This window comes from Schistocerca americana, chromosome 2 (genome assembly GCF_021461395.2).
Source record: "Schistocerca americana isolate TAMUIC-IGC-003095 chromosome 2, iqSchAmer2.1, whole genome shotgun sequence".
Classification (NCBI taxonomy): Eukaryota; Metazoa; Arthropoda; class Insecta; order Orthoptera; family Acrididae; genus Schistocerca; species Schistocerca americana.
The window spans coordinates 945,016,971-945,040,444 of record NC_060120.1 but is presented as its reverse complement, the minus strand read 5'-3'; the positions used below and the strand labels follow the sequence as shown (position 1 = coordinate 945,040,444).

General features: G+C 44.2%; 1 protein-coding gene across 1 annotated transcript in view; it reads right to left on the bottom strand.

Annotated features, from left to right (window-relative positions):
- Nucleotides 1-21,374, bottom strand: part of LOC124594565 (THAP domain-containing protein 1 B-like) — a 39,738-nt gene extending 18,364 nt beyond the window's left edge. The window contains exons 1-4 of the mRNA XM_047132936.1: nucleotides 21,292-21,374; nucleotides 21,000-21,198; nucleotides 20,721-20,907; nucleotides 8,573-8,647 (exon numbers count right to left, since the gene is read on the bottom strand). Coding sequence (XP_046988892.1) covers nucleotides 8,573-8,647; nucleotides 20,721-20,907; nucleotides 21,000-21,198; nucleotides 21,292-21,374 — 544 coding nt within the window. The remainder of the gene's footprint in view (nucleotides 1-8,572; nucleotides 8,648-20,720; nucleotides 20,908-20,999; nucleotides 21,199-21,291) is intronic.
- Between the last annotated feature and the right edge of the window lie 2,100 nt (nucleotides 21,375-23,474).

Here is a 23,474-nt window from a genome sequence, read left to right as displayed (position 1 = left end):
ACTGTCTGGTTTCAGCCAACTTTCCGTCCCAAGCACTATGTGGGCATTGTGGCCGTTTATTAATGAGAGCAGTTCTGGGACCTTTCTATAGACGCCCCTGCAGTTTACTATTACCACATTAATATTGTCATTCCCTGTTTCGTCTCAGGAGGCGTCTTGTCGGGCCTAGGGAGGGAATTCTCTAACCTAAAAAACCCGCATGTGCACTCCACACGTTCTCCGCTATCCTTGTAGCCGCTTCCTGCGTGTAGTGCACGCTTGACCTATTCAGGCGGACCCTACATTTATCCGCCCAATAGCGGAGGTCGAGAAATTTGAACCCAGATCTCCGCAGACTCGTCTGAGCCTCTGGTTTAAACCTTCCACTCGGCTCCAAACCAGAGGAGCGCGATCGGTTCTGGGAACGACTCTACAGATAATTTGCTCAGATTCCACTCCGCAAGCGAGGCTTTCCGTCTTCACCAACTCCACCAACCGCCTGTATGAACTGAGGATAACCTCTGAACCCAGACGGCAGGAGTTATTGGTGGCGACATGAGCAACAATTTGCAGTCGGGTGCAACCAGTGCTCTCTATCGCCGCCGGCAGGACTTCCTCCACATCTCGGATGAGACCCCCGGCAAGCAGACAGAGTGAACACTGGCCTTCTTCCCCGACCTTTCCGCTATTTCCCTGAGAAGCTCCATCACCCGTTAACATTGGAGCTCCCAATCACTAATAAACCCCTCCCTCGTGTGCCTGCTCGGACCTTGCTGAAGGAGCGGCCACATGTCCACTCAGGCAGAGCGGGCGATGCCACACGGCCAGCCTCCACATTTACCCTCCGCCTCGTGCGACGCGAACGCCTTTGAACCCGCCACTCCCCTTGGGGAGAGGGTGGCCCAACCGCGCCCGGAACCTGCGAAGATGTCTCGGCAGCAGGGACCGTGGGTGAAGCATGTAACACCTGGGGTGTACCATGCGACGCACCAGACTCCCCACTGCCGCTACACTCCGAAGCAGCAGCCTGAAAACGGCTAACCGCGGCCATCAGCACATTAAGCTGTTCGCGAACAGTGGCCAGCTTCTCCTGCGTCCGTACACAGCAGTCACACATCCTATCCATCCTAAGAAATCAACAGTTTACTGTAGAGTTAAGTAATCAACTTTTAACTAGACTGCTAATTCACTAAAGCTGATAGCTGACTAAACTGTGGTTACTAGTCACTTCTTGTTGGAAACAATGAAAATAAGCACTAACTGTCTCTGCACTGTATTCAAAACAAAGACGAAATCTATGGAACACTATTACTAGTACTCGAAAATTAAAGCTTTCTAAAAACAAAAACACACGGAAAAGAAGTGACAAGTAAGAAAAACGCAGTTAATACTTAAATTTACGTAACTTGCTTCACAAGAGATGTGGAGCAGACGGCGGTTACGACGACACTGAAAATTGCAACGGTACGCCACTTTGTTCCAAAGATATTAATTATCAAGGAGTGTCTACATATTTCCGGAACCCTCTGTGTAACTGACATTTTTAGGGAGACAGTCTCAGTAATGTTGTATAGTATTATTGCGCAGTGTTATCGACCGATCGACCGCGTAGTGACCGCTTAAGGCAAGCTCGGAGAGTTAGCTGCCCGCTGTAATAAAAAAAACTGAGGAAATAGATTAACTCTGAATTTGATGAGATGTCATGGGACGTCCGCCCCCCAAAAATACAATGAAGAAAACGGCACAAGATACCCATTGGGGCGCCAAGGAGAGACGGCGCCACAGGTGCATGATTTCTTTACAAGATGTATCATATTACTAACGGCCTCTTGGGTCGTGTAGCTTGATAGTGCTTCCATCAGCATTGTACTCAATAGGCTTCCAGAAGAATTGGAAAAAAAGTGTGATAAACCCCAGGTAATCAAATTTAATGCGGAGATTTACTTGTGGCACGTTCCGTCTTTTCTGCACAGGAGTTCCTCACAATAGTTTACAGCTTTTCTCTATAGTATGTTATTTATTGGAATATTCTCTTCAATTTTTGTCGTCTTTATTAATTCGTTTTTTCACAGATTTTGTTATATGTAGATTACATACTGACTACTTCCATGACGAAGTACACTATGTGATCAAAAGTACACGGACACCTGACTGAAAATGACTTACAAGTTCGTGGCGTCTCCCATCGGTAATGCTGGAATTCAATATGGTGTTGGCCCACCCTTAGCCTTGATGACAGCTTCCACTCTCGCAGGCATACGTTCAGTCAGGTGCTGGAAGGTTTCTTGGGGAATGGCAGCCCATTCTTCACGGAGTGCTGCACTGAGGAGAGATATCCATGTCAGTCTGGGAGGCCTGGCAAGAAGTCGGCGTTCCAAAACATCCCAAAGGTGTTCTGTAGGATTCAGGTCAGGACTCTGTACAGGCCAGTCCATTACAGGGATGTTATTGTCGTGTGACCACTAGGCCACAGGCCGTGTATTATGAATACGTGCTCGATCGTGTTGAAAGATGCAATCGCCATCCCCGAATTCCTCTTCAACAGTGGGAAGCAAGAAAGTGCTTAAAACATTAATGTAGGCCTGTGCTGTGATAGTGCTACGCAAAACAACAAGGGGTCCAAGTCCCCTCCATGAAAAACACAACCACACCATAACACCACCGCCTCCGAATTTTACTGTTGGTACTACATACGCTGGCAGATGACGTTCACTGGGCATTCGCCATACCCTCACCCTGCCATTGGACCATCACAAAGTGTACCGTGACTCGTCACTCCACACAACGTTTTTCAACTGTTCAATCGTCCAATTTTTATGCTCCTTACACCAAGCGAGGCGTCGTTTGGCATTAAGCGGCGTGATGTGTAGATTATGAGCAGCCGCTCGACCATGAAAACCAAGTTTTCTCACCTCCCGCCTAACTGTCATAGTACTTGCAATTGATCCTGATGCAGTTTGGAATTCCTGTGTGATGGTCTGCATAGATGTCTGCCTATTACAAAATGGTTCAAATGGCTCTAAGCACTACGGGACTTAACATCTGAGGTCATCAGTCCCTTAGACTTAGAACTACTTAAACCTAACTAACCTAAGGACATCACACACATCCATGCCCGAGGCAGCATTCGAATCTGCAACCGTAGCAGCAGCGCGGTTCCAGACTGAAGCGCCTAGAACCGCTCGGCCACAGCGGCTGGCCTGCCTGCCTATTACACATTACGACCCTCTTCAACTGTCGGCGGTTTCTGTCAGTCAACAGACGAGGTCGGCCTGTACGCTCTTGTGCTGTACGTGTTCCTTCACGTTTCCACTTCACTATCACATCGGAAACAGTGGTCCTTAGGGGTGTTTACGAGTGTGGAAATCTCGCATACAGACGTATGACACAAGTGACACCCAATCACTTGACCACGTTCGAAGTCCGTGGGTTCCGTGGAGCGCCCCATTCTGCGGCAGCCTCTTGGGGCACCAAGTTGAGAGGGGCACCAGAGGCACACAAGTCCAAACTTTATATACGAGGACTAAGGAAATCTGTCAAAGGTGAAAGTATCTGACGTTAACCGCAAAAATATTCACCAATTTCACTACTCTAATCGTCCTGGACAGTATAAGTGTATTTGTTCGATGCGTCCCTCCTCACCCGCCATGAACCATGGACCTTGCCGTTGGTGGCGAGACTTGCATGCCTCAGCGACACAGATAGCCGTGCCGTAGGTGCAACCACAACGGAGGGGTCTCTGTTGAGAGGCAGGACAAACGTGTGGTTCCTGAAGAGGGGCAGCACCCTTGTGAGTAGTTGCAGGGCAATGACTGACTGATCTGGCGTTGTAACATCAACGAAAACAGCCTTGCTGGCTGATACTTTGAATGGCTGAAAGCAAGGGGGAATTGCAGCCGTAATTTTTCCCGAGGGCATGCAGCATGCAGCTTCACTGTATGGTTAAATGATGATGGCGTCCTCTTGGATAACATATGCCTGAGGAAAAATAGTCCTCCATTCGGCTCTCTGGGGGGAAGGGGGGGACTACTCAGGAGGACGTTGTTATCAGAAGAAAAAAAGACTGGCGTTCTACGGATTGGAGCGTGGAATGTCAGATCCCCTAATCGGGTAGGTAGGTTAGAAAATTTAAAAAGGGAAATGGATAGGCTAAAGTTAGATACAGCCGGAATTAGTGAAATTCGGTGGCAAAAGGAACAAGACTTCTGGTCAGGTGAATACATGCTTAAAAATCAAAAATAGCTAATGCAGGTGTAGATTTAATAATGAATAAAAATAGAAACGAAAATAAGTTACTACGAACAGCAAAGTGAACACATTATTGTAGCCGAGATAGACATGAAGCCCACGCCTACCACAGTAGTACAAGTTTATGTGCCAACTAGCTCCGCAGATGGTGAAGAGAAAGAAGAAATGTATGATACGTTAAAAGAAATTATTCAGACAGTTAAGGGAGACGAAAATTTAATAGTCATAGGGGACTGCAAGGGAAGAAAAGGAGAAATAGTAGGTGAATATGGACTGGGAGAAAGGACTGAAAGAGAAGGCCGCCGGGTAGCATTTTGCACAGAGCATAACATAGTCAAAGCTAATACTTGGTTTAAGAATCACGAAAGACGGTTGTATACGTGGAGACACTGGAAGGTTTCAGATAGATTATGTAATGGTAACACAGCAATTTAGGAAATAGGTTTTAAACTGTAAGACATTTCCACAGGGCAGATGTGGTATCTGACCACAATCTATTGATTATGAACTGCAGATTAAAACTGAAGAAACTGCAAAAAGGTAAGTATTTAAGGAGACGGGACCTGGATGGACTGAAAGAACCAGACGTCATAGAGAGTTTCAGAGAGAGCATTAGGAACGGTTGACAAGAATAGGGGAAAGAAATACAGTAGAACAAGAATTGGTAGTTTGGAGAGATGAAATAGCGAAGGGAGCAGAGGATCGAGTAGGTAAAAAGTAGAAATCCTTGGGTAAGAAAAGAGTTAGTGAATTTAATTAATGAAAGGAGAAAATATAAAAATGAGGTAAATGAAGCAGGCGAAAATGTATACAAACGTCTCAAATGTGTGTGTGTGAATTCCTAATGGACCAAACTGCTGAGGTCATCGATCCCTAGACTTACACAAACTTAAACTAACTTATGCTAACAACAACACACACACACACACACACACACACACACACACACACACACACACACACACACACACACACACCTGTGCCCGAGGGAGGACTCGAAACTCCGGAGGGACTGTCCGCGCAGTCCGTAACATGGCTTCTCAAATCGCGCGGCCACTCAGCTCGGCACAAACTTCTCAAAAATGAGATCGACAGGAAGTGCACAAAATGGCTAAGTAGGAATGGCTAGAGGACATATATAAGGATGCAGCAGCATATATCACTAGGGGTAAGATAGATACTGCCCACGGGAAAATTAAACAGACCTTTGGAGAAAAGAGAACCAGCGGTATGAATATCGAGAGCTCAGCTAGAAAACCAGTCCTAAGCAAGGAAGGGATGCAGAAAGTTGGAAGGAGTATACAGGGGCGATGTACTTGAGAGCAATATTGAGGAAATACAAGAGGACGCAGATGGAGATAAAATGGGAGATATGATACGGCGCGAAGAATTTGACAGAGCACTGAAAGACCTATGACGAAACAAGGTCCCGGAGTACACAACATTCCGTTAGAACTACTGATAGCTTTGGGAGAGCCAGCCATGACAAAACTCTTCCCTCTGGTGAGCAAGATGTATGACACAGGCGAAATACCCCCAGACTTCAAAAAGAATATAATGATACCAATCCCAAAGAAAGCAAGTGTTGACGGGAGTGAAAACTATCAGTTTAATATGTCACGGTTGCAAAATACTAACCCGAATTCTGTACAGATGAATGGAATAATTGGTAAAAGCCGATCTCAGGGAAGATCAGTTTGGATTCCATAGAAATGTTGGAACACGCGAGACAGTACTGATCCTACGACGTATCTTAGAAGATAGGTTAAGGAAAGACAAACCTACGTTTCTAGCATTTTTAGACTTAGAGAAAGCTTATGACAATGTTGAGTGGAATACTCTCTTTCAAATTCTGATGGTGGCAGGGGTAAAATACAGGGAAAGAAAGGCTATTTACAATTTGTACATAAACCAGATGGCAGTTATAAGAGTCGAGGGGCATGAAAGGGAAGCAGTGGTTGAGCAGGGAGTGAGACAGGATTGAAGCCTATCCCCGATGTTATTCAATCTGAATAATGAACAAGCAGTAAAGGAAACAAAAGAAAAATTTGGAGTAGAAATTAAAATCCATGGAGAGGAAATAAAAACTTTGAGATCCGCCGACGACATTTTAATTCCGTCAGAGACAAGAAAGGACCTGGAAGAGTAGTTAAACGGAATGGACAGTGTCTTGAAAGGAGGATATAAAATGAACATCAACAAAAGCAAAATAAAGATAATGGAATGTAGTCGAATTAAGTCAGGTGTTGCTGAGGGAACTAGATTAGGAAACGAGACACTTAAAGTAGTCAAGTTCTGCTATTTGGGAAGCAAAATAACTGATGATGGTCGAAGCAGAGAGGATATAAAATGTAGACCAGCAAATAGTAAGGAAAGCGTTTCTGAAAAAGAGAAATTTGATAACATCGAATATAGATTTAAGTGTCAGGAAGTCGTTTCTGAACGTATTTGTATGGAGTGTAGCCATGAATAGAAGTGAAACATGGACGATAAATGGTTTACACAACAATAGAATAGAAGCTTTCGAAATGTGGTTCTACAGAAGAATGCTGTAGATTAGATGAGTAGGTAACGTAACTAATGAGGAGGTACTGATTAGAATTGAGGACAAGAGAAATTTGTGGCACTACTTGACTAAAAGATATGATGCATAAAGGGATCACCAATTTAGTATTGGAGGGAAGCGTGGAGGGTAAAAATCGTAGAGGGAGACCAAGAGATGAATACACAAAGCAGATTCAGAAGGATGTAGGCTGCAGAAGAGACTTGCATAGGATATATTAGCATGGAGAGCTGCATCAAACCAGTCTCTGGACTGAAGATCACAACAACAATAAACTGTTCGATTAAGTCACCATCTGGAGAGGGTGGACAAAAATATGGAAACACTGCGAAATGTCCATTCTTCAACATAAATGCAGATGCTAGCCAAGCCTGTAAGCTGCACTGTTGTATTTGGCCGTCAACGGCGCCTTTGCAATGTCCTCGATACGTTACAAAAGTAAGTCATGGTCACAACAGTGTTCTGTGTATGCAGTATGTCGGAGCTAAGTCAATTCGAACGGGATAAATTGTTGGTGCTCGTATGTCGCATGCTTCTGTAACCAAGGCAGCGGAAGTGTTGGTTTTTCAGGAGGCACCACATCCAAGCTTTGTACTGCGTACAGGGAAAGCGGAAAAAACATCATCAGCCAAGTCACAAAGCGGACGAAAGTGTGTGCTGAGTGATCGTGATGGACGATCGTTGAAGAGAACAGCGACGAAAAATAAACGGACGACAGCTGCAAAACTCACTGCAGAACAGAATGTCGCACTCGTAAACCCCGTGAGCATCAAAGCAACACGAAGAGAGCTCCATAAGAAGGCTGGAATTCCAAAACGACTTATCAGTGATGCAAAAGTCCATAACAGGAAAATGAGGTGCCGAAACCATAAAATCTGGACTATGGAGCACAGGAAGAAGGTCATGGGATAGCGATATGCACATATACATATGAAGGTCGTATCGCTTACACAAGGCATAAAAGGGCATTGCGTTGTACTCACGTGATTCATGTGAAAAGGTTTCCGACGTGCTTACGGGCGTATTAACAGACTTTGAATGCGAAATTCAATATTCTGCGATCCACAGTGTCAAGAGTGTGCCGAGAATATCGAATTTCAGTCATTACCTCTCGCCACAGACAATGTAGTGGCCGAATGGCTTCACTTAACGACCGAGAGCAGCGGCTTTTGCGTCGAGTTATCAGTGTAAACTGCCAAGCTTTTTTATAGGGTGGAGCCCCTCCACGCCCACACCGGCATGATGACCAACACAAAAGGTCCACGGCCACCTCTGCATAGCGATTAGTGTTCACTAAGTGAGGCCTCCGCAGGATATGGGTACTGCAATGTTTGCGTACAGCTGCTTATGATTAACCATTAACACGCGAACATCTGGAGATTGACTGGATCGAAAATTGAACGAAGGGCAGCGGTTTGAAGAGCAGAGGAAAGAAAAGTGCCAAGGCAAGGGCCGAGGGAAAAAACCTCTGCGATAGTTGTGTCGGGTAGCAAGAGCAGTAGCAAATTGCCGCCCGCTGTGGCCCAGCGGTTCTGGGCGCATCAGTCTGGAACCGCACGACCGCTACGTTCGCAGGTTCGAATCCTGCCTCGGGCATGGATGTGTGTGATGTCCTTAGGTTAGTTAGGTTTAAGTAGTTCTAAGCTCTAGGGGGCTGATGACCTCAGAGTTAAGTCTCATAGTGCTCAGAGCCATTTGAACCAAGTAGCAGATTACTTGCTATCTTCGACAGACGATGCAAGGGTTAGGTAAGTTAGTAGTGGGTATCATGCAGGCGAATACCTTTGACGTTGCGAGGCGTTTTCACCCGGCGGCTGCAGCGGTAGGGCGTTGTCGTCTTGGCCAGCATCAGCATACCTGTAACAGTTGAGTTCATCATCGGTTTGTGTCCGATATACCGGATGTACAATGTAGGGTAGTGTAGGCGGTTTGTTTGTGCGTTAGTGAGCGAGTTTATCGGATTCCCCGCTGTTGCCCGCTGATCGGCTGTGATAGCAGCTGGCATGTCCAGTCAGTATATCTGATGTGCAGAGGCTCGCCAATGTTGTCGCTTGTTCGTCTGTGTTAGCTCGCTATAGGTCCTTGGGCCTTTGGTTGCTTGTGCTTCCATCTATGGTGGTCATCATAATTCCTTAGAGTAAGGATGAAATGATTGTTCGAGTGTCTCGAGTTCCTGTATAGTCATGTGACGAGTTTTTTGACTACTTCATTGAGGGTATCGAGGCAGTATTCATTGCGAATATCCGCGATGCGAGTGTAGCGTGGAGTGTTGCTAGTTGCTAATGATATGTAGCACTTTGTTCTGTATGACCTGCAGGCGGCGCAGACGCGTGGGAGCTGCATGTCCCCAGACGGGAGCTGCGTACATCAGAGGTCTGATTGGTGTCGTGCACCTCAGTACCCCCCTACTTAGCGTACTTTCGCTGTTGAGCAATGGATAGAGTTGTCTGCGCCTCACGTGCACTCTGTTGGCAACGTATTCTGTGTGGTTCCCCCCCCCCGATGTAAGTTTCCGGTCCAGCCAGCCAGATATCTAACTTTCTCTGGGAAACGTATTGGGCCTGCATGTAGTGTTAACTGTCTACAGTGTTGAAGTTTGCGCCATGGTTTCGGTCTGTGTGAACAGAACTGCTTCGCACAAGCAAAACTGCGAGAAATAACAGCAGAAATCAATATGAGACGTACGACGAACGTATCCGCTACGTCAGTGCGCCAAAATTTGATATTAACAGGCTACGGCAGCAGACAACCGATACAAGTGCCTTCGCTAACACCACGACATCGCCTGCATCGCCTCTCAGGGCTCAAGGTGCTGGACGACTGGAAAACCATGGCCTGGTCAGATGAGTTTCGATTTCAGTTGGTAAGAGCTGATGGTAGGGTTGGCGCAGAAACCACGGAACCGTGTAACCAAGTTGTCAACAAGGCACTGTGCAAGCTGGTGGTGCCTCCATAAAGGTGTGGGCTGTGTTTACACAGATGGACTGGTTCCTCTGGACCAACTAAACCGGTCATTGACTGTAAATGGTTATGTTTGGCTACTTGGAGACCATTTGCAGCTACTTCGTGTTCCCAGTCAAGGATGGAATTTTTATTGATGTCAATGTGCCATGTCACTGGTCCACAGTTGTCTGCGATGGTTTGAAGAACATTCTCGTGAATTTTGAAAGAAAAAAAAAAAGAAAAAAACATTTCACTGTCACTAGATTTAGATTTACGAGGGAGTCCTGAAAAGTAATGCCTCCGAAATTTTTATTCCGTTCTCAATATCGGTTGAGGTATTACTTGTCGTGCATATTGTTCTGTTGACCTTCCCGCCTCGCTGATGCAGGCTGCAACCATCTGTCGCTAGAACGCTTCGAACTGTAGTGTGTACCACCTAAAGCCGTGCAACAAGGCATGTGTGACGTAACTATGTCGGTGCTTGAGTAACAGCATACTGCAATCGAGTTTCTAACCGCAGAGTCCGCAGCTCGTGGTCGTGCGGTAGCGTTCTCGCTTCCCGCGCCCGGGTTCCGGGGTTCGATTCCCGGCGAGGTCAGGGATTTTCTCTGCCTCGTGATGACTGGGTGTTGTGCGATGTCCTTAGGTTAGTTAGGTTTAAGTAGTTCTGAGTTCTAGGGGACTGATGACCATAGATGTTAAGTCCCATAGTGCTCAGAGCTATTTTTTTTTTCTAACCGCAGGAAACGTGCTTCCAATAGAAATCCATTGAGGAATGAAAGCTGTGTACGGCGATGATTGTATGGAAATCAGTTATGTGCGACGTTGGGTTGCTCGTACTCGTAATGAAGGAAACGAGGGTACTAAACTCAACGTGTATCTCAGAGCTCGGAGCGGTCTCAAAACTTAAAGAACGCCTTCGAGGACTTCACTTCTATAGTGATGCTGCGGTGCAAGCGGACGTGAGGTTGTGGCTCCGTCAGCAATGTCAAACATTCTACAGTGATGGTAACAACAAACTGGCCGCTGAGGGAAATGTGTTCGTCGCCAGGGTGACTATGCCGAGAAAAAAGTATCTAGACATGAATGGTAAAGATGTAGATCGTTGATAAAGTTTGTATTATCTAAAAAGCTTTTAAGAGTTGTCACATAAAACATTCGGGAGCATTACTTTTCAGGACGTCCTCGTACCGAATTTTTATAATTAAAGTACAGCTAGTCGGAGGCGTCTAGAGCGGGCTGTAATCATGGTATTGTAGCAAAACTTGGTAGATATGCTAATGTGTTAATATAGAACACTGGCAAAAAATTAGTCCTAATTTTGGCCATCAGATGCAAATCTGACGCTGTACAACATGTCGTCAACGTCTCCAGTACTCATACTGTACAAATTTTGCAAGCGCGATTAACAATAAAATCAGCATTGTGCGTTTTGTTCTGACGGACGACGAATGTTGGGTACAAAATTCCGAGCTTCTCAGCTGTAATGTTTTAGTAATATGTTCACCTGAAGATGTGGCTTTTAATGCCACAAAACCGGTAGTGATCCAGTAGTAAAAGACTAAATACAGCTGAAGCGGTTTACTAATACCCTAGATGAATAACCATATCTGTGGTTGCCCTACCGACAAGGTTGTCTGCCTTACTCACTTGTTTGACCTTTTCTGCCCACGTCCCGTTCCTAATCCATTACATATGAAAACATTTCTATACGTCTTTCTTGCATTCACAGCGCCAGATTTGAATCTGGTGGCCAAAATTGGAACAATTTTTTTTTCCGGAGTAAATCTGTTATGCATTAACGCATTAGAATATCTACGAAGTTTCGCTGCAGTATGATAATTACAGCCAAAATGGGATCTCTGTGAGTAGCTGCACCTTAATTATAATCACCCGGTATTTTAAAGGTCTTACCTAGAGCCTAGGGAAAGGAAGCTAATGTCTGAGGGGTGGGGGAGGGGCGCCAAATGACATGTCGCTTGTGTGGGGAAAGCGTTCTCGAACCTCCCCCCGGTATAATCTCTGTTCCACTTTACTGTCGGGCAGTCTACTGACTAGTTTGATGCGGTCTGTCACGAATTCCTCTATGGCTCCAACCTCCCCATCTCAGAGTAGCGTTTCCTACATACGTCCTCAGTTATTTGTTGGATATATTTCAATCTATGGCTTCCCCTATGGTTTTTATCCTTTGTAGCTCCCCATACTACCATGGAAGTCAGTCATTGACGTCTTAACACATGTCCATCATCCCTCCCTTCTTCTTATCAGTGTTGTCCATGTCTTCCTCTCTTCACTGATTCCGGGGAGAACTATTCATTCCTTAATTTATCACTCCACCTAATTTTCAACATCCTTCTACAGCATCACATCTCAGACAATTCGATTCCCCTTCTATCCCGTTTTCCCACAGCTCATGATTCCCTGCCATACGATAGTGTGCTCCAAAATTAGAAATTTCTTCCTCAAATCAAGGCCTATATTTGATGTTAGTAGATTCCTTTGGGCACCTGTTTTTTATACTCTTCTTGCTTCGTCCCTCGTATGTTATTTTACTTCCAAGGTAGCAGACTTCCTTCACTTCGTCTGCTTCATGGTCCCCACTTTAGATGGCAAGTTTATCGCTATTCTCATTTCAGCTACTCCCCAACACTTTCGTCTGTTTTCGGTTTACTCTTTTTACCAGGGGCGATCCAAGAACATTTTTCCGCACAAACGACATACCATTTGGCGTTTCGGCCACACCCCCTTTTTTTCTTCATCCCTCGGGTAATAGCAGTCTTTCCTTGTGCTCTCGGAAAGATAACAGAAGCAAAATCGTTCCAGTAAACAGGCGTCCGGAAACGGACCGTTTCTGAGATAATTGCGATTGTGTTCTTACAAGCCGGCACTTACCTGTACTTTCGCACGACGTACTGTGCTACAGGCGCTGACATGTGTGAAAATTACAGAACTATCAGTTTAATAAGTCACGGCGCCCCTCCCCCACCCCTCAGACGAATGGAAAAACTGGTAGAAGCCGACCTCGGGCAAGATCAGTTTGAATTCCGTAGAAATGTTGGAACACGTGAGGCAATACTGACTCTAAGAATCATCTTAGGAGATAGATTAAGGAAAGGCAAACCTATGTTTCTAGCATTTATAGACTTAGAGAAAGCTTTTGACATTATTGACTGGAATACTCTCTTTCAAATTCTGAAGGTGGCAGGGGTAAAATACAGGGAACGAAAGGCTATTTACAATTTGTACAGAAACCAGATGGCAGCTATAAGAGTCAAGGGGCATGAAAAGCAAGCAGTGGTTGAGCAGGGAGTGAGACAGGGTATAATGAGCAAGCAGTAAAGGAAACAAAAAAAATTTGGAGTAGGAATTAAAATCCATGGAGAGAAAGTAAAAACTTTGAGGTTCGCCGACGGCATTTTAATTCCGTCAGAGACAACAAAGGACCTGGAAGAGCAGCTGAACGGAATGGACAGTATCTTGAAAGGAGGATATAAAATGAACATCACCAAAAGCAAAATGAGGACAATGGAACGTAGTCAAATTAAATCTGGTGATGCTGAGGGAACTAGATTAGGAAACGAGACACTTAAAGTAGTAAACGAGTTCTGCTATTTGGAAATCAAAATAACTGATGATGGTCGAAGTAGAGAGGATATAAAATGTAGACTGGCAATAGCAAGGAAAGAGTTTCTGAAGGAGATCGATTTGATAACATCGATTAAAAATTTAAGTGTAAGGAACTCTTTTCTGAAAGAATTTGTTTGGAGTGTAGCCATGTATGGAAGTGAAACATGGACGATAAATAGTTCATACAAGAAGAGAATAGAATCTTTTGGAATGTGGTGCTACAGAAGAATGCCGAAAGTTAGATGGGTAGATCACCTAACTAATGAGGTGGTACTGAACAGAATTTGGGAGAAGAGGAATTTGTGGCACAATTTGACTAGAAGAAGGGATCAGTTGGTAGGACATGTTCTGAGGCATCAAGGGATCACCAGTTTAGTATTGGAGGGCAGCGTGGAGGGTAAAAATCGTAGAGGGAGACCAGGAGATGAATACACTAAGCAGATTCAGAAGGATGTAGGTTGCAGCAGTTACGTGGAAATGAAGAAGCTTGCACAGGATAGAGTAGCATGGAGAGCTGCATCCAACCAGTCTCTGGACTGAAGATCACAACAACAACAACTGTGCTAATCAAATGTATCTGAAGTGTAAACTTTTCGATAATGTCCCGATCTAGCTGTCTAGCTGGGCTCAAATGTCGCCGATAGCCTACCTTGCCCGTAAGTTGAACCGTGGCCTCAGCGCAGTGGAGGGTGCACTGACTTAGCAAATGTCATGGGATAGTGGGACACAGGTGGCGCAGGTGTGTTGTATGCGCTCCAAACTGCCCCTCTGCCAGCCATAGTTGTATAAGAGACTTTCTGAGAAGTGGTTGTGCATGTGATTTATGTAACATTAAACACTGTCGCGAGTAGACGCCGTTCGAACGTTATATGGTGGTCGGTGCCAGACGTGCAGGAATCTCGAAGTCGTCAGTGGTGCAGGAATTCGGCTTCACATTTTCGGCCGTGCCCAGAGTATATCGTGAATAGTTGAATGAGTGTGTCACAGTCCACAACAGAAGACCTACCGGCCATCCAGCCACTCGCGATCACCGTGACCGGCGGCATCCGAGACGGGTCATCTGTAGTGACACAAGGGCAATACTACAACCGATCACGACTCAGTTCAACACATGACGTGCTAGACACGTCTCCCATGGACAATTCATAGGAACATGGGTTCCTTGGGGTATGGCAGCCGGCGCCGCAAACGGGTGCAACAGTTACTCCAAAGTCATAGGGCACGTGGATGGACACTGGAACAATGGTGTAACGTGATACTGTCGGACGAATCACGTTTTCAACTGCACCATACCGGTGGGAGACACTGTGTGAGGCGCAGACCACATGAATAGATAGATCCCGCCTGCCAAGAAGGTGTGGTCCATGACAGTGGTCTCTTTGTTATGGTCTGGGGTGCATTTCTCTGGTATAGAATGGGCCAACCTAGTTACTCTGAAAGGGACTTTGAATGATCCGCAGAATGTTTAGTTTCTCGTGTATAATCTCCATCCATTGTTAACCTTCCAACACTCTGGCGGTTCTGCCGTGTTTAAAAATAATGCGCCGCCACATCGTTCCCACGATGCACAGGAATGGTTCCAGGAACATGCACGGGAGGTCCAGACACTGAGATGGCCTCCCTGGAGCCCAGATTTGAATACTATCTAGCATATCTGGGATGTCATGGAACGCAGGCTCCGTGCATTGGATGCTGCACCCACGAATAGACCAGAACTGGCTGCCGCTTGCAAACGATTTCGTGTCAGCTGTTTCAGAGGAGTACCAGGGACTCACATCTACGGCGTCTCCCAGTAGTCCGCATGAATGCCGGACATTTGCCACGCCGGACATTTGCCGAGCTTGCCCCTTCGCCAGGTAGCTTGAGTAGCGATCCCTCAGGTAAGGGACACCCTTCTTCGTATTTCTTCTGTCAACTTTCTAACCGCCGTCTAAACATCTTACTCGATACAACCAGTACGTAAGGGAACTTCTTCTTCGACATCATGGCTAAATACACAGCTTCTTTTCCGAAGTCGAAATATTTATAACTTTTGGGAAACGAAAGCAATACCGACGATTATGTCAGTATGTAATTAGTCCTGCCAGGTATAAATAAATATCCCTCTGTCTGTACGGTAGCTTCCTTTCACGCCTACTGATTGCGATAGAAACAGTCCATCGCTATGGGAGCAACAAGAAAGGAACGATGTAAAGAGAATGCGAATGTACGCTAATCATTTCTTTTTGATCATTGCATTTGTGCCTACTTTAATTACTACAACTGCATGCCCAAAAGGCAATAAGGAAAGAAGAAATGGGTAAGTGAATGTTTGAAAAGAAGAACGACACACTCCATGTTAATTTAGTCTCTAAAATCCGATATCCATTGCGGCGAAACATTAGTTAATAAAGTGTAGCGGTACAATGTTCAAAATATGGCTGAAAATACGTTCACTAAATAGAGATAAGAACATCTACGACTGACATGTCATCTAAAGTCGACGTACAGTTTTAAAATGTTAGAAATAAGGAAATGAAGTAATACAGAACGCAATGCTTGTAACGTACGTTGTTGTTCTACATTGTTTAGCTCTGGTATTTACAGGGTCACAGAGAAAGCATCCTAGATTTTGGAGGGAAAAGCCGTAATTGTAATGGCTTGCACTATAACAGAAACAAGGAGCACAACTTAAGGAAAAATAATGTAATGTGTGTTCCAGCTCACAAGCGACATTGAAGCAGATAGTTCAAATGCTCAAATGTGTGTGAAATCTTATGGGACTTAACTGCTAAGGTCATCAGTCCCTAAGCTTACACACTACTTAACCTAAATTATCCTAAGGACAAACACACACACCCATGCCCGAGGGAGGACTCGAACCTCCGCCGGGACCAGCCGCACAGTCCATGACTGCAGCGCCGAAGCAGATAGTTCCTGTGACTTAATATGGATAGAAGTTACATTCGACAACTGTCTCCTTTTACCGACACCCGGTCTCAGATGAAACAGTTGTTGAACAGTACAAAGAAATTTTGAGTCTCATTACAAATAGGTACCCTACTCATACAATTATGGTTGGCAGTGACTTCAATCTACCTTCCGTGTGTTGACAAAAATACATTTTCAGACCCTGTAGTAGATAGAAAACAACTTCCGTAAGTGTTCTAAATGCTTTTTTTAATTTTTTGAACAATTAGTTCACGAGGCCATTCAAATTGTAAATGGTTACGAAAACACACTTGACCTCTTAGCCACAAATAATCCGAGCATCACGACGGATACAGGGATTAGTGAACACACAGCCGTAACGAGGCTCAATTCCGTAACAAAGAAATTCACCAAAACTAAACGCGAAATATATCTATTTATAAAAGCAGCTAAAAATTCGGTTGACGTCTTTCTAAGAGACAGTCTCCAATCCTTCCAAACTATGTAAGTGAACGCCATATGTGACTTATGTTCAAAGAAATAGTATCAACAGCACTTGAGAGATTCATACCAAATAAATTAATAAGAGACGGAACTGCCCCCCGTGGTGCACAAAACACGACAGAAAGCTGCTGCAGGAGCACCGAAAAAGGCTCGTATAATTTAGACGAACGCAATATCTCCAAGATTGGCGAAGTTTTACTGAGGCTCGAAATTTGGTGCGGATTTCAATGCGAGATGCATTTAATAGTTTCCACAATGAAACTCTCTCTAGAAATGTGACGGAAAATCCAAAGAGATTCTGGTCCTATGTTAAGTAAACCAGTGGAAAGGCTCAGTAAGTACCTTTACTGCGCAACAGCGATTGTAATGTTACTGATGACAGTGCCACTAAAGTGGTGTTACTAAATGCGGGCGAGGAGGAGGAGGAGGAGGAGGGGGGTGGGGGTGGAGACAAGGGACCCAACCCTTCGGAGCAGGTAAAATCGTGGCAAATATCCGGCGTGGCAAATGTCCCCACACCGTCCGCATGGCCAGAGGAGGCCCCACACGAATTAAACGTCTATCCCACGACATTTGCAAAATCAGTGTACAATAAATTGTAGCATGTAACTTGCTTAAGTAGTATTGTATATCGTGTTAAGGTAGGCCATGGGCGAAAATTGAACCCAGTTGTATGGAAACATTACCGCATAGTTTACATTCAAATAAATTTATACTAACCAGGGAATGTCTTTTAGTAATCGCACTCACACTTCATAACCACACATTCGGAATTACCTCGCAAATGGCGGCCTCATATTTACTGGAACATGTTTTCTTCTGCTGTCGTATACTTCACCAGTGTTAGTTTTCGCTACTAGTAACTACACACACGGTATACACATTTTGCACTTAAGCGCCTCTGGCGCGCCTCTCTGGCCGCTTGTCTCTTAAACCGGCCCTGCTTTTCGCTGAGGATCGCAATGTCATCAGTAAAGGCCTAAGGTCTTGTACAAACTAGCATACAAAGTTGAGCGATTTTTGTATCTAGACAGTGTCTATAGAGAATCGAGCGACTTAAACAGCTGAGAGACATTTCATGTCTATAAACAAGCGTTTTCTACAAAATCGCAGAACCTTTGATTCCCATTCGAAATGGGAGACATGAGACAATTCTTAGATAATATTGAGCGATATTTCGTAGCGTGGGCGAGTTGGTAGACATGGCCTCCATTTTTCTTTGCAACGTGTCATAACTTAGTCGGCTTTTTATCATTTTTGTTTTTCTTATTGTTAGAAATTACTTATGAAAACGTGGAAAACGGAAAAGTGTTGCAGCTGACTGAAGATCTCTACACAGTATCATGTATCGTGTTTGTGGGAAGTTAGCAATTCCGAATATAACAATCGCAATAAGAAAAAATTGTTTATCGGAAAGCTAGCCAGAAAAATATTGCATTATCAGTCAGTGACGTTGAAAAAAAAACATGTTGTCTTCTACTTTCAAAGTCGAAAGTAAATTACAGCCGAAACGAGGCCCCTCCACAAAACGTTCACGTTTCCACCAGCATCTCCTCTTTCGATTTCTTTCGCTGTCCATTATTATCACTGCAAAAGCCACGATCCCAACAAGATTAGTCATCTTCACCAAAAATCGAGGAAGGAGGCATCCACCTATTTACACGAGACAAAGTATGTAGACCGTCTGCATATTGTATTTTCTAGCCGTGTGTCTATAGACAGTCTCTCTACAATGACTGTATACAATCGCTCAATTTTGTGTACAAGCGTGTACTTACATTATGAGGAAGAAGATTATCAACTTCAAACATTGGAGGTGTGATCAAAAAGCAAGGGAAGTTTTAAATTTCGGGGCCTTCATACACCGATTTTCAAAATTTTTTATCTTGTTGGTACACATGTTCCTGGTGTATGTTTGCATTGTTAGCCATTTTGAATATTAAGTTTGTTGTTGACTGTCGAAAAGGCTATACGTGTTTTCGAGTGCTCGGCGAATTTTTACTTTCGAAGAAGACAGATCAAAGAATTTGCATCAAATTTTTCTTGAAAAATGGAATAATGCGCAGCACAGCATTCGAAACGTTGACTGTGGCTTTTGGTGAGTCTTCTATAAGTAAGACAAGAATTAACGAGTGGTATAAACGTTCCGAAGATGGTTGAGAAGACGTTGAAAAACGACGACCGCGCTGGATGCCATAGCAGATAAATTGCTGACGACGGTGTGGAAGAAGTAAAGAAAATGGTTCTGTAAAATCGCCGGATCACCATCAGATAGGCTGCTGATGATGTCGGAATATCCTTTGACTCATGCCAAGCAATGTTTTCGGATGCTAAGGGCATGAAACGTGTAGCAGCAAAGTTTGTTCCGAAATAGTTGAATTTCGACCAAAAACAACGTCACGTAGACATCGCTCAGGGATTGCTGAATGAAGTCGACAACGATCCAGAACTTCTAAATAAGGTTATAACAGGTGACCAAACACAGGTATGTGGGTATGACGTCGAAACCAAGGTCTGAAGATCCAAGACAAAAAAAAAAATTCGACAAGTTCGATCACATGTGAAGGTTCTTCTCACCGTTTTCTTCGATTACAGTGGGGTAGACATCATGGGTTCTTGCCTTATGGTCGTACGGTCAATAAGGATACTACCGGCAAGTTATGCGTCGTTTTATGCCGAAAGAAATAACCAGTATTGTGGCCAAATCACTCGTGGAAATTGCATCACGATAGTGCTGTCGCCCACACTCCAATTCTTGCTCGTGATTTTTTTGGCTAAAAACCTAAACTGTTATGTTGTCTCAGCCACCGCAGTCGCCAGACGTTGCCACCTGCGACTTCTTTCTATTCCAGAAGCTGAAGAGGACCATGAGTGGACTTCGTTTTGCCACCATTGATGAGGTAAAAACAGAATCGCTGAAGGAGCTGAATACCGTAATGAAATGTCAGTTCCAGAAGTGCTTCCAAGATTGGAAATATTGCCGGCACGAGTGTATTACGATGAGGTGACAAACGTATGGGGTATTTCCTAATATCGTGTCGGACCTCTTTTTGCCGGCGTAGTGCAACAACTCCACGTGGAATGGACTCAAACGGCCAAATCATTCGCTCGAATGGACCAGAACGTTCTTCAAACCAATCGCGAACAACTGTGACCCTATGACATGGCACATTGACAGCCATAAAAATTCCATCGTTGTTTGGAAGCATGAAATCCATGAATAGCTGCAAATGGTCTCCAAGTAGCCAAACATAACCATTTCCAGTCCTTGACCGATTTAGATGGTCCAGAGGCTCCAGTGCATTCCTTGTAAAGGCAGCTCCAAGCCCCTACCACGCCGTAGAGGAGAAGCGAGGCGACTGTCCCCCAATTGAAGCAGCTGATCGCCGCCATTTGCAGAGATGAATTCTAGTACTGGAGTTGTGATTTGAAGTATATGAGACGCAACAAGAGCAAATTGAAGCAAAAATTGAACACATGTTTGTTTAAAAAAAATACTGAGTATTCGAGTCTATTTTAAAAGTATACTTAAATGAATCAAGTTTCCTAATTTCCGAAATACGTCTGCATAGAGACGCGAAATTTAAGAATGTAAGGCTCTTTCCTGACAAGGTGGAGCGAGTTTACATCGAGTTATTTGCATTAGATAATTACATGAAACTTTTAAAGTAACAGACAGTTGATTATATTTGCCCCAACTCCTTCGCCACTGCAATATTAGTGGAAAGTCCATCACAAGTAACAGCTAACACACTGACATTTACATCATACAACATTGTAATGGCCATCTCCAATAACATGTCATTGTGAGTAGCGTTAATAAGCGAGATTACTTTGTCGTTTACTAAGTTTTTAGCTTTTAGTTCTTCTAAAACATTTGCTAATTTGCAAATCTTGTGAGTCTGTATTTTACACTTTTTGTTCACTGTATTTAACTTAGTCTTACATTGCCCAATTTTTGCTTCCTCCCTTTCTTCAATTTTTTCGAACTTTTCCTTCAGCTTACTTGGACTTGATGGAAATGAATAATTGTGGTCTCCAGTGTAACCAGAAACGTGCACATCCACAAACACGTTTTCTGCTGTCTCAACATTTCTTGGCTTTGGCTTTCGAGGTTTCCTTGCCTTGGTAACCTGAAAAAGGAACGTTCAAACTTATACACACTGACAGTATTTCCACACTATTTAACCTAAGCCTACATTGCACGATTTCCAGGACACTGTACCTTTTTCAAATGAGTTGCAAATCCAAATACTGTCGGTATAGCATCGTCCTTAAGTTGACGTCTATTTACATAATTTTCCATGTAACAATTCTCTTCAAAATGAAGAGAGCACAGCAAATGATCTGCTGTCGGTTGGAAGTTCTCTCTCCGAGTAGCAGCTATCCATTTCCGATTTATAAAATCATCTGTAAGGGGAAACCTAAACAAAAACAAACGCTCATGATGCATTATTTCTCCATGAAAATACTATATACAAGTAATAGAAAGTAACAAACCACCAGAAATGACTGACCTGTGACATGTAATATTGTTTCTGTCTTCGTCTTTGCTTCCATTCTTACTGTTACAATTAAAAGCAGCACACGAACGAACCATGTTTACGCACTGTTTCCCTGCAAATGGCGGCTTTTATCACGTTCAATGTGGGGACGCGACACTAGCGCCAATGCGCTGTCTAGTTTTTATTTAGTAAGTCTGGCAACTCACACCTTTATGGAGCCACCAGCATCTTGCAGAGTGCTTTGTTGACAACTTGGGTAGATGGTTCCGTGGCGTCTGCGCCATACCTCAGCCCTATCATCAGTTCTTACCAACGTAAATAGGGACTCATTTGAACAGGCCATGGTTTTACAGTCGTCGAGCGTCCGACCGACATGGTTACGAGCCCAGGAGAGACGCTGCAGGCGATGTTGTGCTATTAGCGGAGGCACTGGCATCGGTCGTCTACCGCCATAGCCTATTAAGGCCAAATTTCGCCGCACTGACCAAACAAATACGTTCGTCGTAAGCCCCACGCTGATTTCAGCGGTTACATCTCGTAGTATCGCTTGTGCGAAACAGTTATGTTCACACGCAGAACGAAACTACAGCGCAAACATCAACACTGTAGACAGGTAACAATATATGCACGTCCAACACGTCTCCCAAAGAAAGTTAAGATACCTCGGTGTCTGGCTGGCCGGAAACTTACATGATGAGACCACATAGAATACGTTGCCAACAGAGCGCACATGAGGCGCAAACAAGTCTACCCGATGCTCAACAGTGAAAGTACATTAAATAGGAGGATATCGAGGTGCAAATACATGACACTAATTAGACCTCTGATGTACACAGCTCCCGTCTGGAGATGTGCAGTTTTTACGCGCCTACGCCGCCTGCAGGTCGTACGGGACAAAGTGCTGCTACCACTAGCAACGCCCCAAGCTACATTCGCACCACGGATCTTCGCAATGAATACCGCCTTGAAACCCTCCATAAAGTATTCAAAACATTCGCCACACGACTAGACAGGAACTTGAGACACTCGAACAATCCTCTCATCCTTACTCTAAGGAACTATGATCATAACCATAGGTGAAAGAATAAGCGACCAAAGACACTGTTAGTTAGGGTACAACCACCTATAGCGAGCTAAGGCCGGTGTTACACTATCACATTTCTTTGTCAAAGATTTGATCAAAGATGTGATCAAATATTCCGTCAAATATATTTGACAAAGATCTTTGACGTAGCGCTAGAAGGGGTATTACACTGTCATCATATTTTTCGTCAAAGTTCAAGATGGCTGACAACAACAACTTGTTATTAACCGCAGCAGTTGCATGTACCACAATTGCACTGTGTGCACATGCGGAAGAGAAGCGGGGGGTAAAAAGGAATCATACCTGGGTGAAGCCGTGGGTTTTACGACGACATGATAAAAGCATTCAACAAAACTTGTTACGTGATCTTATAGTGGAGGACATCAAGTCGTACATCAATTACTTAAGAGTGGATGAGCATACATTTCTGTATGTCCTCAATGAAGTGTATCCTCATATCACATAGCACAATATTCACTTAAGAACTGCTACATCTGTAGAAGACAGGCTCACTGTAACACTCCGATTCCTTGCTACAGGAGAGGGTTGGGTTAGGTTAGGTTAGGTTAGGTCTCCAATCTTCTTAATCTATTTTTGTATTCAGCGTGCCTCACGTTGTAAAGCGCCTCATCAGCTTCATATATCTCTATTAATTTTGTAGTTGTCGGCACACACCAATTGTATTTACTGGCAATATTTATTAAAAGTTTAAAACACTACAGACGACAGAATGCTGCAGCGATGCTAGCGCTCCATGTGGTAACATGTCATATTGCAGTGAACAGAAGACAAGCGACTTCTTTGATCAAATCTACAGCGAGGCCCTAGATTTGATCAAATATTGGACGACATTTGACAAAGTTCACTATTACACCATCAAATATCTTTGACAAAGATATTGGACAAAGATATTTGACAAAGAAATTTGATAGTGTAATACCGGCCTAACACATACACGCACAAGCGACAATATCGGCGATCCCCTGCATATCAGCAATGCTGGCTGGACATGCCAGCTGCTATCACAGCCGGCCAACACGCAACAGCAGGGAAGCCGATAAACTCGCACACTAACGCACAAACAAACTGCCTACACTACTCTACACGGTGC